The sequence below is a fragment of the Ascaphus truei genome, chromosome 2 (genome assembly GCF_040206685.1).
Source record: "Ascaphus truei isolate aAscTru1 chromosome 2, aAscTru1.hap1, whole genome shotgun sequence".
NCBI lineage: Eukaryota > Metazoa > Chordata > Amphibia > Anura > Ascaphidae > Ascaphus > Ascaphus truei.
The window spans coordinates 78,962,365-78,976,901 of NC_134484.1; the positions used below are offsets into that span (position 1 = coordinate 78,962,365).

Below are 14,537 nucleotides of genomic sequence, written 5' to 3' on the forward strand. Positions count from 1 at the left end.
GGGTTATTATTATTCTCGTCAGTAAATACTGTTTATCCAATCACGTGTGGTATTGTATATGTGGGTTCTGATAAGGGAGCACTCCCACCACGTTGGGATCCCTTATCAGTGGAGGCACTGCACCGAGTGTAAGTACACCCCAGGCTCCCAGTGGCAGAGGCTCAGGACTCAGGTTAGCCTCACAGGTGAACGCAGCATCAGTAGTCATGTACCCCAGGGGTACACCCGCTACAACAGTAAACCTGATCCGGGGGTTGGAACCTGATCCAGGGGTTGGATTCTTAAAATCCTGCATCGCATTGCGGAATCTGCAGATTGGATTGTCACCGATAAAAAGAAAAATCCGTAAAAGGCGAGAATCGCCTTTTTGCGATTGATCGGCGGAATCCACAGACCAATGGAACGGCTAATAGACTGCGGATCCAAATCCGCCTCCAAAATTTCTCTAATCAGGAATGCACACTGCACATCACTAAACTAGGCCACTATATCAGTGAAGGAAGAGCTGGGTCTTGGGTACCATTGTGAAGATAGGTTGATATTTGTTCATGGAAACTAAAAACTCCAGGGGGAAGTTACAATACGGAGAAAAATGTTAACACAAATATTTCAATGTGTTTCATATTTTGTATTACAATAAGCAATAATCCTCTGTTATTTCTTTCTTGAAAAGAGAAAGCTTCTTCATACTTTGTCTTTTCATGGTTTCTTCATCTTTTTAAAAAAAAAAAAAACAGGATTATTCACTAGTAAGAATAACCATTTATTTTCAGTGATTTCATATGTAAATACATGTACAGTATCTGGTCTTTCCAGAAAGGATCAACATTTCAAGTTACAACTCTTTTGAAGCTCTTGAAAAGAATTGTACTGTATGTGCAGAAACAGTGATCCTTTCTGGAAATAAGATAAGTACTGTATGTTAACATAATATAGACTTGAAAATGATTGACATGTGTGCGTGTCCATTAATCCTTCAGTTGTTTTGTCTTTAAAGTTTTATACATACGCTTTACATGCAGTCTGCTGCGAACCCTTAAAAATGAAAAGCAAATCACATTAATTCATAAGACAGTCTTGTGCATAGGGCATGAATTTCTTTACGTTAATGAATTAACAAAGCGAGACTAGAAAGCAGCCAAACTGCAAAGAGATTAATGAAGTAACCCGATGGGAAGTGTCTGGAGAAAAACAGTAGCAGAAAATGAAATCTATATTTGACTAGAAGCAATTCATTTATTTCAATAAGTCATACTGTGAGACAGAAAAGGCAAAAAGACCTTTTCTCAGTTTAGCTTTGATTGATGCCAGCTGGAATGAAAAGATTCAGGTGTAACAAATCATACAGAATTGTAGACCTCTTTAATTTTACAGGACCCTGACAAATTATGTACCATTGCCTAATTAACTGATTAGGATGGTTTGTTTTTGCCGGTGTTTGGTTTTGTCAGCATTTCAGCAGCAACAGCAGCATTTGTAGGATGGTGTTTCAATTTCTTAACGCTCTGCGCGTAACATGGCAGCTTTTTATCTTTCCTGCTCTTGTTGCCATGCTAAAAGGCTGACATGCAAATGCTGTCACTGTGAATTGCCAATGCTGTGAGAGGCAGAAACCTCTCGAATAGAACGAGTTGCATTGTGATGACACAAACAATCTTGCATTTTCCCAGGCATGGTGAGAGTGAAGAATGTAGAACAATGAAAATACATTGCAATAAATGATCAATGCCATGTTTATGTAGAGTTATGATTATGTGGAACTTTATGTTGATCTTAATTAAAGCAGTCACACTCTATATGTCCCAAACGGCTGGAATTCTGTACTAAGATAGCGAGTGAGATTGTTGGGTCACATTTGCTTTTTCATTAATATGGGTAATACAATTGGCACTTCTCAGTTTATTTCTGATCTTAGAAGTAGATATCAAATGAAAAATGATATAAAAGTACTTTACTAAATAAAAAGTACAGTTTTGTTTGCATACAGAAATTGTCAAGTTATTGGTACAGTATACTATGGACATTAATTGGTGGATAAAAATACTTGATGTTAGAGATGGAGAATCTGTGATCCTAGCTGCTTTGAAATACAATTTCTAGATGCATTTCCGCTATTAAATGTGATGAGAAGCTGTTAACACGTAGTGTAATTCACTTGAATTGAAGTTACTGCTTTGTTACCTACAGTATGTACCACATTGGATAGGGGACATTGGGATTACAATATTTAGAGGACCTTGGTGCACTAAGAGAGATGAAACAGAGTGTAAAATGGAAATAACAATTGATATCTGGGAAGGAATGCTGCTTTTAGAGACACAAATCAACTATCCCCAGAAAAAGCAATTATCAATCACCCTGATTTCAATAAGAAGTTGTATTTCACTTACACAGTCTCAAGGCAGGTAGAAGTCAAGGCAGTGGCAATGAAAGAATTACTTTTATTTATAAAGAAGCCTACAGTAAATCAATATTAAATCCACTAATCTTCATGTTGTTAATAACCCAGGCTTTTCACAATTATAGCTTCCTCTTTTTTATGCCACAGTTTACATTATGGGCTACAAAGTATTTGTAGTTGCACATACATTTCCGCGTAGTGTGTGCCAAATAAATATTGATTTACAGTAGGAGAAATCTGTGTACCATTTAACTAAGAGCTTTAATTTATTCTGATATCAAAATTACAAAATACTTTCATTTAAATTTAGTAACGGCTTCAGTATCTATACATTTGCCTTATTTTAGTGTGTGTCAATAATTTTGTGTAAAACATACATAATTGATACGGTCATATTTTGATTGGAGTACAGTAGTATTCAGCCAATCCTCTGTGGTTTGTGTTGCAATAAGTGGTCCGTGGCTGACCAAGTCTGTCTCATCGCTGCTAATATTTCACAATCAAGTACTGTGATGAAATCTTGAGGTCTGTTCTGGTTTTGAGCTGCAAATATTACTCTGGAAAAAAAAAGTTTAAGAAGTTGTGTTTATCAGAATCTGGGTAAAAATTTGATTCACTATTGACAGAAAAGTTCAATTCCTGACATTTCTTTTGTTTTTATTCTAGCGTAAAGAACGTCACTCCAAAAGTAGGAGATACAGAAACACGTAAAGCCATTCGCCGTGCCTTTGATGTTTGGCAGAATGTTACTCCGCTGACCTTTGAAGAAGTTCCATACAATGAATTAGAAAATGGCAAAAGGGATGTGGACATTACAATTATCTTTGCATCTGGTTTTCATGGAGACAGTTCTCCGTTTGATGGAGAGGGGGGATTTTTGGCACATGCTTACTTTCCGGGACCCGGAATAGGGGGAGACACGCATTTCGACTCGGATGAACCGTGGACTTTAGGAAATCCTAATCATGATGGTAAGATTGGTATTTTACACATCACACTGTATGTTATTTATTCCAAGCCTATTTCATGAAAAAATATATAATTTTACAATTATGGAACATAAGTTGTACCATTTCTTCTTTAACTAACTATGTTTCTAATTACATACACAAAAATGGATGTGTGCAGAGCACTTTTTTTTATCATATAATACTAATTATATAACTTTTAAGAGTGGGCCGAAAATTTAAGGAACACCTTTTGTGCTCCTGTCTTTTTTTTGTATACCAGAAGTACACATGTTCTTGTGCCTGTTAATGTGTTAGAACATCTGGTATAACGCAATTTCCCAGGTGATTTTTGGCGCAGTATGTTTGTTTGAATGAAGCCTCTCCAAAATATTGCGTTATGTATTTCCTGCCCAAACTGCGTTGGCGGGTACCATAGCGGCTGCAAGATCTGTATTTAATTCCAGAAAGCTGAAGTGACGTGATTAATTGATACTGCAAATGCAAGGGAGGCAGGATAATAACGTGTCACACATTCAAACTGTACAGTTCCTAAACATTGCCTTTCACAAAAAAGTTTAATAAGATTACTTTGATAATAAATTGATAGACAATGTGTTTTAAATATTTGCTGTCAGTATACATGTTTTTTTTTTTTTACTTGCATACCCCGCATTAACGTACGCAATGGGACCGGAGCATGTATGTACTTAAAGTGAAGCACTCCCTTTTTTCCACTTATTGATGCATGTATTGCCCTGCAATCGGCATATACGTGCATAACTGATGTAAATAACGCATTTTTAATAGGCTCTATTGTCTCCCCGCTTGCGCACAGCTTTGGTACAGGTAGGGAGATGGTATTGCTGTTCAGGACGTGCTGACAGGTGCATGCGCGAGCTCCCATTTGTCATATGTCCTTACTCGCAAGTGTACTTAAAGTGAGTGTCCTTAAACCGGGGTATGCCTGTATATGTTGTGCCCAATGTGCAATGAACCACATTGTAAATGTTCCAGTGGAATAACTAACTGTTTAATAAAAGTTCTATGGGTGCCTCAAACTAATATCATGAGTTTCCAGGTGGAAAAACATCATGACACAATTTTAGTGCATTGTTGCTTAAATAGTTTGAAATACATGCAACATAATGAAGTCAAATAGGATTTAAATGTAATTTATTGGTGGAATAAAAATAGTTACTTAGTTACATAGTAGATGAGGTTGAAAACAGACATATGTCCATCAAGTTTAACCTATGCTAAATTTAGACAACAGATACTTTATCCTATATTTATAATTACTTATTGATCCAGAGGAAGGAAAAAAACAAAAAACCCCAGTGACATATCATAAGGGGAAAAATAAATTCCTTCCTGACTCCAAGAGTTGCCAATCGGCTCTCTCCCTGGATCAACATCCTTCCCATGTTTACTTATTTGGTATACCTTTACTTTCTAAAAAGATGTCCAACCTTTTTTTTTAATGAAATCTATTGTATCTGCCATCACAGTCTCCATGGGTAATAAATCCCACATTGTAACTGCCCTTACTGTAAAGAACCCTTTCCTTTGTTGCTGGTGAAATCTTGTTCAGTACCCAAGGTCATTAGAGCACTATCATGAACTATGTTCTTTTACCCTGTCTCTGTAAACAATACTTACCTTAATTCAGCCGGCATCTGGAGACACGTCGCCATGGCAACGCGGCGTCAAATGACGCTGCAGGATCATGTGACGTCACGTTGCTATGGCAACATGACGCCCAGACACCGGGAATCAAGGTAAGGAGGAGGCGGGAGGAGGGGCGCGCAGAGAGGACATCCGGCAGGGGCGCAGGGAAAAACGTTTGTGCCCCCCTGCCTTAAGGGATGACCCCGAGTCCTTTGTACGGTCCTTGGGATAAATAGATATTTTGAAAGCTCCTTGTACTGTCCCTGAATATATTTGTATATAGTTATCATATCCCATCTTAGACACCACTTTTCTAATGTAAATAAATCTAATTTAGCTAGTCTCTCCTCAAAAGTTAGATTGTCCATCCCCTTTATTAATGTGGTGGCTCTTCTCTACGCTCTCTCTAGTTCCATAATGTCTTTTCTAAGGAGTGGTGCCCCAAATTGTACTCCATATTAAAGGTGTGGGCTTTGTACAGGAGCGTTTAATGCAAGATAAGATCTTGTTTGCCTTTGCAGCTACTGCATGACTTTGGGCACTATTGCTAAGTCTTAGTCTGCTTAGTCTGCTGTCTACAAGCACGCCTAAATCCTTCTCCATCAAGGATTCCCCCCATTTAATTTGTAAGTCACCTGTTTATTCTTGCTTCCCAAATGCATAACCTTTCATTTATCTGTATTAAACCTTTTCTGACAATTACCTGCCCAATAATCCAGTCTCTCCAAGTCCTTCTGGAGAGAAATTACATCCTGCTCTGATTCTACTACCTTACACAATTTAGTATCAGCAAAAATGGAGTCTTTGCTCTCGATGCCAACTCAAGGTCATTAATAAACAAGTTAAAAAGCAGGGGTCCCGGTATCGATCCCTGAGGTACTCCACTAACAACCTTAGCCAAACCTGAAAAAGTTCAATTTATGACAACCCTCTGTTGTCTATCCGTCAACCAGTTTTCAATCCAGGTGCACATATTATTACTGAGTCCAATTTGCTTTATTTTTTACACCAACCTCTTGTGTGGAACCGTACCAAAAGCCTTTGCAAAATCTAAGTAAAACCACATGAACTGCATTACCCTGGTCTAAATTCCTACTTACCTCCTCAAAGAAACAAATAAGGCTAGTTTGGCATGATCTATCCTTCATAAATACATGCTGACTATTACTAATAATTTTGTTTACATTAGGTATTCCTGAATATTATCCTGTATTAAACGTTGTGTTTCAATTCAGAAGGTCTGGGCATAAAAATTGGCATGTTTGAATAGAAAATTATTTTTTAAATCTTCAGACCAAGCAAAGCAATGTCTTACTTGTGTTTTTTATTTTAATAAATCAGTTCTGTACTATGAGAAAATACTTGTAGCATTTTTTAAAAAAAACAACTCTGAATTACATGTTTTATGTATATAATGTAACAAGCCTTTTTGTAAATGGTTGCTATAGCAACAAAAGTTACACTGACTGCAGAATACACCTTGGCAGTCATTTAGTGAACCGCACAGCTGAATCTTCGCTGATCAATTACGGGAGAACGGTCGATCGGCAACTAATCTAATTACTTATCATTGTGTGGATTGTATTTATGCACATATTAAAAAGGGGAGGTGGGGGGAGGGAGGGCAGCAGCTTGGACTGCTGATTTAACCAAGGGAGTGTCCAGACTGGAGCACGTGAAATCTCAAGCTCCACTCAAGACCCTTTTTGGAAAATATCTGATCAACGTTAGACGATTACAGCTAAGAAACTGTATGCATGTATTATAACTGTATATTCTTGTAATAATGTTTGTGCTGTAATGTAAGCACTGTATTTTGCAATATTAAAAATAAAACCTTAATAAGTGATTCTTTGAGCTGCGATTGAACTGTAATTTCTCTTTAATAATCAGGGAACATTAGACACTGGCAGATAACATATTTTGTCTGCCTTTATCTTTTGCTGGTGGTGGCGGCGGATAGATTAGATTGCAACTGAGTAAGGGTAAATATGAACTCATTTGAACTACCTTGTGAAGGAGAAAGGTGAGTTGGTTAGTTTACTCTTGTGTATTAATCCTGGTTGCATATATATCACATGCTCACAAGTGTGCTTTCCGTGAGAGATTGTATATTGGGACGTATTGAGGGGAGATATTGTTCATTTGAGGGACCTTTGCGGAGAGAGCCGTGTATTAACTCTTGTCCCGTATATAGGTCACTTGATCATAGGGGTGCCGTATGTGAAACATGTGCCCAGGACATACTTGAAAACGAGAGGTAACTCTCAATGTATTACTTCCTGGTAAAATATTTTATAAATAAATGTATTAGAAAATGTAGTTGAAAATATAAACTGCAATAGCTCTAATATATTTAACGTCAACAGTCACACACTTTTATAGGAACTTTAAAAAAATGTAACTACTGATAAATTAATGGTGTGGGATGAGGAACACTAGTGTAACAGATCATGAAAGCGCAGCTGGCACTTATTCCTACATTTTGCCAAGGAGTTAGGCAACTGAATTTTCTCAATCTGTTCCACAATTAAATCTCGAGTTCCCTTGATGTAATTGTAGCACTCGTCAGAAAGAGCATTCCATCCAAAATAAAGATACAGTATGTCCTGTTAAAGCAGCAATACAGCTTTCATTTCTTTTTCTCTTATTACAGGATAGAAGCAGGGGGTCTTCGTTGTTCAACTGTGTTAATTTCAGTTGCAGGAACCCCCTTCCTCCTGATATTCTTACCTCCGGAGCGGTGCCGGTATCTCTATAGTTTAAAGCCCCTGGTTACACAGGCCAATAGGAAGCTGCACCGGATGATGTCACGGTTTCCTATTGGCCCTTGTGACATTTAAATGCCGCTATTATGTTAGGCACACTATTTCCCTGCCTGCATAGATGCCGACCTACCCTACGGAGTTAAGAATCTCTGGAAGCATTGGGTCCCCGGAGCTGAAATGAACACATTTCAGCTCTGGAGACCCCCTGCTTCAATCCTGTAATTAATAAACAAAAAAATGAAACCTGTATTGCTGCTTTAATAACTGAAACATCTCTTCAACTAACTTTGTTATTTTTCTCTATTCATATACTTGTTTTATTAAAAATATTCCACTATATACACTATTAATAGTAAATCCTGATCAACTCTCATAAAACTGCAATGACATCTATGTAACTACTTTTCAGTAGAGATTTGTAATGTTCACAAGTTAGGCACATTTTGGACTTTCACAGCTATTTGAACATTTGCAGATATTTCCTACTTTTTTAGCAACTAATTATGCATAGAACACACATTTTGATGAGAAAAGTGCCTTCTTTAGCAAATTTACTTGAATGAATTAGTGCATATATCATATCGGGCACATACACAGAGATCTACACCATTAGCCTACTGGAGTTCGAGTTGGTAGTGAGTGATAATGTGGTTTGGTGTCTATGGAGAGATATTGTAGACTACTGGGCTGTCTATGATAAACCATTTGCAGGCAGCTAGTGCTTGTAATTGCCATGATGAGCATCAATTATCCCCAGTCTGACTGCCTATCTGTCTGTAATTATATCTATAGCATCATGATAAAGGGCAAGGAAATGCACTGTAAGCACAAGTGATGAGAGATGACTATAAAGTTCCTGCATCAGCAATCAGCACTGGGCTGATGATTGATTACTGACTGATTTTACACAGTGACAGTGAGGAGGTACATCATAATTAGGAACAAGCCTTAACCCCTCACAGTGTGCAAAGGCACCTACAGTACAGTACCACCAACCCCTGCTTGGTGCAGTCTTTCCTTTTTGTCCCCAATGAACTATTGCCCATTCCCTATACAGTATGAGGACTAAGGAGGAACATCCTGGACAGGCCCTCAAGGCCTCTGTGTGCAATAGTACTAGGACAGGCTTGCAGGGCCCATCATCACCTATTACAGTACATCTGAGAACCATCTGGTTCCTCAGCATTGCAAAAGTGAACGCCGCTAATCTGGCTCCAGAAGGACTGATTTATGCTCATATTTGCTCAGCTGTGACAAATATATTTTTAACATTATAACATCAGTCTTTGAGAAGTGGCCAACAGTCAGCAAACCACCCAACATTATAATTGTATCCAAATGAGGTGCATAGGTGCATTGTCCTGTGTGCAAATGCATTGGTTATTCCTAAAACCTGGTGTGGCTAGTGGTTCCTGAGTAGAGGTTTTTGTAATGCCTGTATGCCCGCAGACCTGGCCAGTCCCCAGTACTGGAGGTGTGTAAGGGTATAACACGCACCCACAGCAGTGAGGGCGTGCCCGGAGTGTGGTAGTTGCGTTGCCGGACCTGGTGAGTAAGGGTTAACGTTATACTTGCTGAGTCCGGGGCGCCAGAGGTCGGAAGGTATTGTCCAAGAGCCAGAGTCCAGGGATTGGAGAGAGCAGCGTAGTGATGTCCGAAAGCCAGGGTTCAAGGGCAGGAGAAGGCAGCGTAGTCAAAGTCCAAAGCAGAGTTCAAGTTCAAACCAAGGGAATCCAAACAGGGGCAGGGACAGGAACCAGAGCTGAAACAGAACAAGGGAGCTGGGCATAGACACTGCACACACAGGAGCTACAGGAAAGCTATGCAGAGCAAGGAAAGAGAGGACAGACTGGGGTTATAAAGGAGGGAGGACAAATAGCAGGAAGGGGTGGAGCAGGGGTTTGTCTGGGAGCTTGCAGGGATAGCTGAGAGAGAGCAGGGGAGGAGACAGGGAGGTAATCAAGGATAATAGCCTGCAAGCCCCGGGGGGCGGAGCCAGTACCTGGAGAGGGTTGGTAAGTAGAGCAGGTGCGCACGCCCTCTGTAACACGCACGCGCGAGTACCAGAGCGTGGAGGAAGGATCGCGGAGGGGGTGCTTGGCTGGAGGGTATGAGAGGGGGAAGGAGCGGAGGAACCAGGTAGGGAGAGGGAGGTGCGCCGAAGAGCGTGAGTCCCCTGATGGGAGATCAGGGATCGGGAACGCGCGCGCACAGCGAGGGGACCGCGCATGCGTGCAGACCGCGAACCGGAGCGCGACCACGCCGCGAGGCAACGAGGCAGAGATCGGGAAGGCAAGGAAAGGGGAGGGTTAGCTGGAGGAACCAATATGACGGGGACACGCTGGGCAGAGCGAGTCCCCGGATCCGTTACAGCTTTAGAATAACTGATGTAACCATTGGTATTTACAAGGGGCAGTAAGAGAAACACAGAAATGTCATCGGTTGGACCACAGACTGCAGTATATTGTGCTTTTAACCAGCCTGACAATCTAAATAATTATCCAGAAAATGTTTCTATTAACATGCAAACAAATAGCAATGGTATATTTTTTTGTTTGTTTGTTTGTTTGTTTCTTTTAATAAATGCCGCGGTTACGGCAATGCAATTATAAAGCTGCCGATCAATCCGTTCTGTTGTGTTCAATCAGTGACGATCCTACTTCCCAAGGCTGTTCCCACACAATATGGCTGCCTATTGCACAAGAGGAATTGGTGTGGCTTCCTAAATAGTTGCTATAGCAACCCAAGTAAGCTTAATGCATTAAAAATTCTTAGAAAGGAGCCTCAGATAATATTTATATATATATATATATATATATAAATCAATTGTGTAGTATAAGGTACTACTTAGTGTATCTGTCCCCATTCTTTATGCCCTTTCTAAGGATTTTTAATGCATTAAGCTTACTTGGGTTGCTATAGCAACTATTTAGGAAGCCACACCAATTCCTCTTGTGAATTTTGGAATATTACAGGTCCAAGTTTTGTACTAGTCATTTATACTCTGTCAGAGGATTGGGGTTTGAGAAAGTAGTCCTCTTGTTTGAAGTCTCCTTTCCTCATGGATTTGTAATTGCAGTTAACTTCTTTTGTCTTTATATATATATATATATATATATATATATATATATATATATATATATATATATATATATATATATAGTGTGTGTGTGTGTGTGTGTGTGTGTGTGTGTGTGTGTGTGTGTGTGTGTGTGTGTGTGTGTGTGTGCGCGGTACATAATGTTTGTTTGTGTGTGTGTGTATATAATATATATATATATATATATATATATATATATATATATATATTTATAGAGAACTAGATTTTAGATTTATAGAGAAATGGCATTACTGTGCATGTACAATTTTCAACACTGTTGATAGGATAACAAAAATCTATTGAGAATGTCACAACAGACTGATACTTAATTTTGTCCACACTAAGAAAAGAAAAAAAAAGGAGCATCAGATAATATTGTTTTCAATCTTTCTTAAGCATCTGTCATACAGTATGTTGAAACGTAAATGCCATATGTTTAATAGGCGCTTTCCTGTTCAATAAATCACCCACCATCAGCATTATATAAATGAATACAAAAAGTAGAAGACTTTCTTGCACCATTATTCTATTTTACTCTCTCCTTTCCTCTCTTCGCTTTGTGTGTGATTTTCTAATTCAATGCAACTATATATTATCCAGTATTTTTTTGGAAGAGTTTTTATATATTTTTAGCCCTTTGGCATCTAATTATTGTTGAAGTGTATTGTTTCTATTGTTCTTGAAATGGTACTCAGAAGTGTTCCTTTGTCAGGCAGTTAATTGGCCAAGCTAATTGTTTAAGCTTTCTAGTTGAATAAAAGTTTGTTTTAGTGTGAGTCTGTATGCTTTAATGGTACAGCTGCAATTCTGGTTGCTGAAAACCCAGGTGCTCACTGGCAATCTGGTGAAGATATACTTTCTGGATAGGGTGTTTTTACAGTAGTTTCAAGCTCATTCACCGTGATTGAATTAGACTGATTGTGAGATCTTTGGCAAATTCTTCTTTTGGCCAAGCAGGGGCTGGTTTGTCCACTCCCCCAAAACCTTTAAGCTAAATGAAACGGCACAGTTAAAAACCAAAAGCACTTCCATATGAATATTAAATTGCACAAGCATAATGTTTAAAGATGAATAAACGTACTGTTCAGTATAGTATATGTTCATCCATAATTTCCCACTTTACATCTTCAGTAGCACTAAGCATCTAAAAGTGAGCATTTGTTCTGAATACATTGCTAATTGAACTTGATTTCTTTATATGTTTCACTGAGTTAAACTGCTCTTTTGATTTTATGTTCCTTTAGCTATTCCCCTGATGTTTAATTCACTTTTCTTTACAAAAAGAGAAGTGAATTAAAAACTGAAGAATCATTTTAGGTATTACGTATGTAACGGTTGTTCCCTCTAGTGTGACCCACCCAATCTCATATTGGCCCGTGTGGTCTAACCAGCCCCATTACATGGTCGTGTTTGGTGGTGCACCTGTAGGCAACAGGACTCCTGAGTCTCCCGCATGATGGTATTCGGGGATTGTCAATCAAGACAGGTAGCTGAGGTAGTGGGTACGAGTCCTACCTATATCACGTGCAGCGCCTCCACCTCATCAGGGTCTATGCATCCGCAGGGAGATGGTCCTGATGAAGAACTCCTTCTTGGTGGTGCGTCCACTGTAGTGTAACTTCACACTCACACAGTGGGGGTATCATTGAACAAGACATCTTTATTGTTGCTTTGTGGGCAAGCTGCCCTTCACAGCCAGCTGTCTCAGCCGCACATAGTTCTATGCTGTCCCTTTGCCAGGTACGCCCTCCCAATGGAGTGGGATCCCCTCTCCCCGTAGGAAGATCACCCCTGTGCCAGGTCCCTGGACACAGTGTGGCTCTTCTCTAGATTAATGTAGAGATGGACCACTAGTTACTGCACTAGTGGTTCCTTCCTTCCCAACAACTCAGCAATCCAGCAACCAACTAACTTTGGGCAGTGCTGTGCCTTATATACTTCAGGAGCTGTCACAACTCTGATGTCACTAACTGTGGACTCAGAGCTGGTAGCCACTCCCACCCATACATAGGGCACCTCACCAGGGTATGAGGGTAAACCTCCATGATTACTGCTGGCATCCCTGTAACTTACCAGGTTTACTGCCAGCAGGGGAGACAACTGCAGACCATTTTACATGCATAGCTACACGTATTTACTCCAATCAACATGAGATCTATTCTGTAATCGATGTCAGGTTAATGAACTGTTATACTATCTATCTTTCTTTCGTCTTTTTTTATTTTACTATCACTATTTAGAGGCACAGTCAGACATCTGTAAGCTCTGATGAATTGAGAACCACTGTCACTCTATTTCTCCTTAATATCAATTTTAATTAACTGTCTACTTGCTTAGAAGCTGCTAATATTTTATCCATGATCATCACCAAAGTCAGCTCTGATGACAACCCGGTTCCAGAGATATTTATCTTTTTAGATGGTGTTAATCTTCATCTAAAATCCCAAAATGACACCAGGGTCATCCAATCCCCATAATGTTGCATCTTTCTAATGGTTTACAGGCCGAAGCCGATTTGGCTCCATTTTGAATGCTTCAATAGGAAGCAGATTACCTGCAACTAAAAATGTAATTGTTTCCATAACCTGGTGGTCCGGCAGCTAGAAATAGCATGGTTCTGATCCAGAGGATCCCCCAGTACAGGTGCTGCCAAAAATGGACAGAAATGTAAAAAAAAAAAAATATGTATGGGAAATGGTGCTTTAATGTCCCCTCTCAATAATTTAGTTAAACTCTGTGAAGTGACCGTAATCTCCCCTTTCATGGCTCGTAGCACTCGAGAGATATGAGCTCGCAGTTTTTACTTTTTGAAGAGGAAAAAAAATTGAATGCAAAATACAGTAGCAGAATAATGATACGTTGCATAGTATAATAAACGTTTTGTTACATACTGTGGGCCTCATGCAGTAAGCGGCGCAAAGTCACTTTTCGGCGGTTTTGCGCCAAAAATGCATACCCCGATTCAGTAAGGGGCGAAAACTTGGCAAAAAGCAAAAAAACTGCCACGTTTGTTGGCGGTTTTTTTTCCCGCCATCGGCGCGGCGAAAAGGAACTAGCCATGTTTTGAAACCCGCTCAATTCTAGTAGTGGCGAGCAGCTATTCGCCACTCTAGAATTGAGATTTTCACGCCAATCCATCTCGCCCCAAAAAGTTGACAAGTTGCTGGAGAGAGGCTGCGGATGAGCGGCGGAACGGCACTTAGAAAAAATCAGGCCTTTTTCCTGCCTGGGATTGATGCCGGAGGTCTCCGGAGCTGATACCATTAATACCAGCACCGGAGTCCACCGGCATGCATCCGAGGCAGGAAAAATGCATTTAAGGGCCACTTCATTACCTTAGCGGCTAACAGCTAAGGCAATGAAGGGGTTAACCAGCCGTGCCAGGTTTATTGTGGGTAGCAGGGGTGGGTGAAGGGGGTATTTGGCCCTTGGTGCTTGTTTAGGGCTTGTGGGGGGGTTGCGGGTGCACTTAACCCCTTCATGACCTTAGCGGTTAATACCGCTACGGTCATGAAGGGGTTAAGCCCTCCCGCTAAAATATAGCACTCACCCATATCCAGCTGCCACGATGAAGGCCATCCTCATCTTCATCACCGTCCATGCCCCCTCCAATGCTGCAAAACATAAACAAGAATAAAAACAGCCAATGT

The 14,537-nt window shown here is 40.0% G+C and overlaps 1 protein-coding gene across 2 annotated transcripts in view; it reads left to right on the forward strand.

The window, feature by feature from the left end:
* MMP16 (matrix metallopeptidase 16) overlaps positions 1–14,537 on the forward strand; it is a 248,253-nt gene that overhangs the window by 127,638 nt on the left and 106,078 nt on the right. For both annotated transcript variants that reach the window (XM_075582964.1, XM_075582963.1), the window contains exon 4: positions 3,068–3,372. In XM_075582964.1, the coding sequence (XP_075439079.1) occupies positions 3,068–3,372 (305 nt within the window). The remainder of the gene's footprint in view (positions 1–3,067; positions 3,373–14,537) is intronic.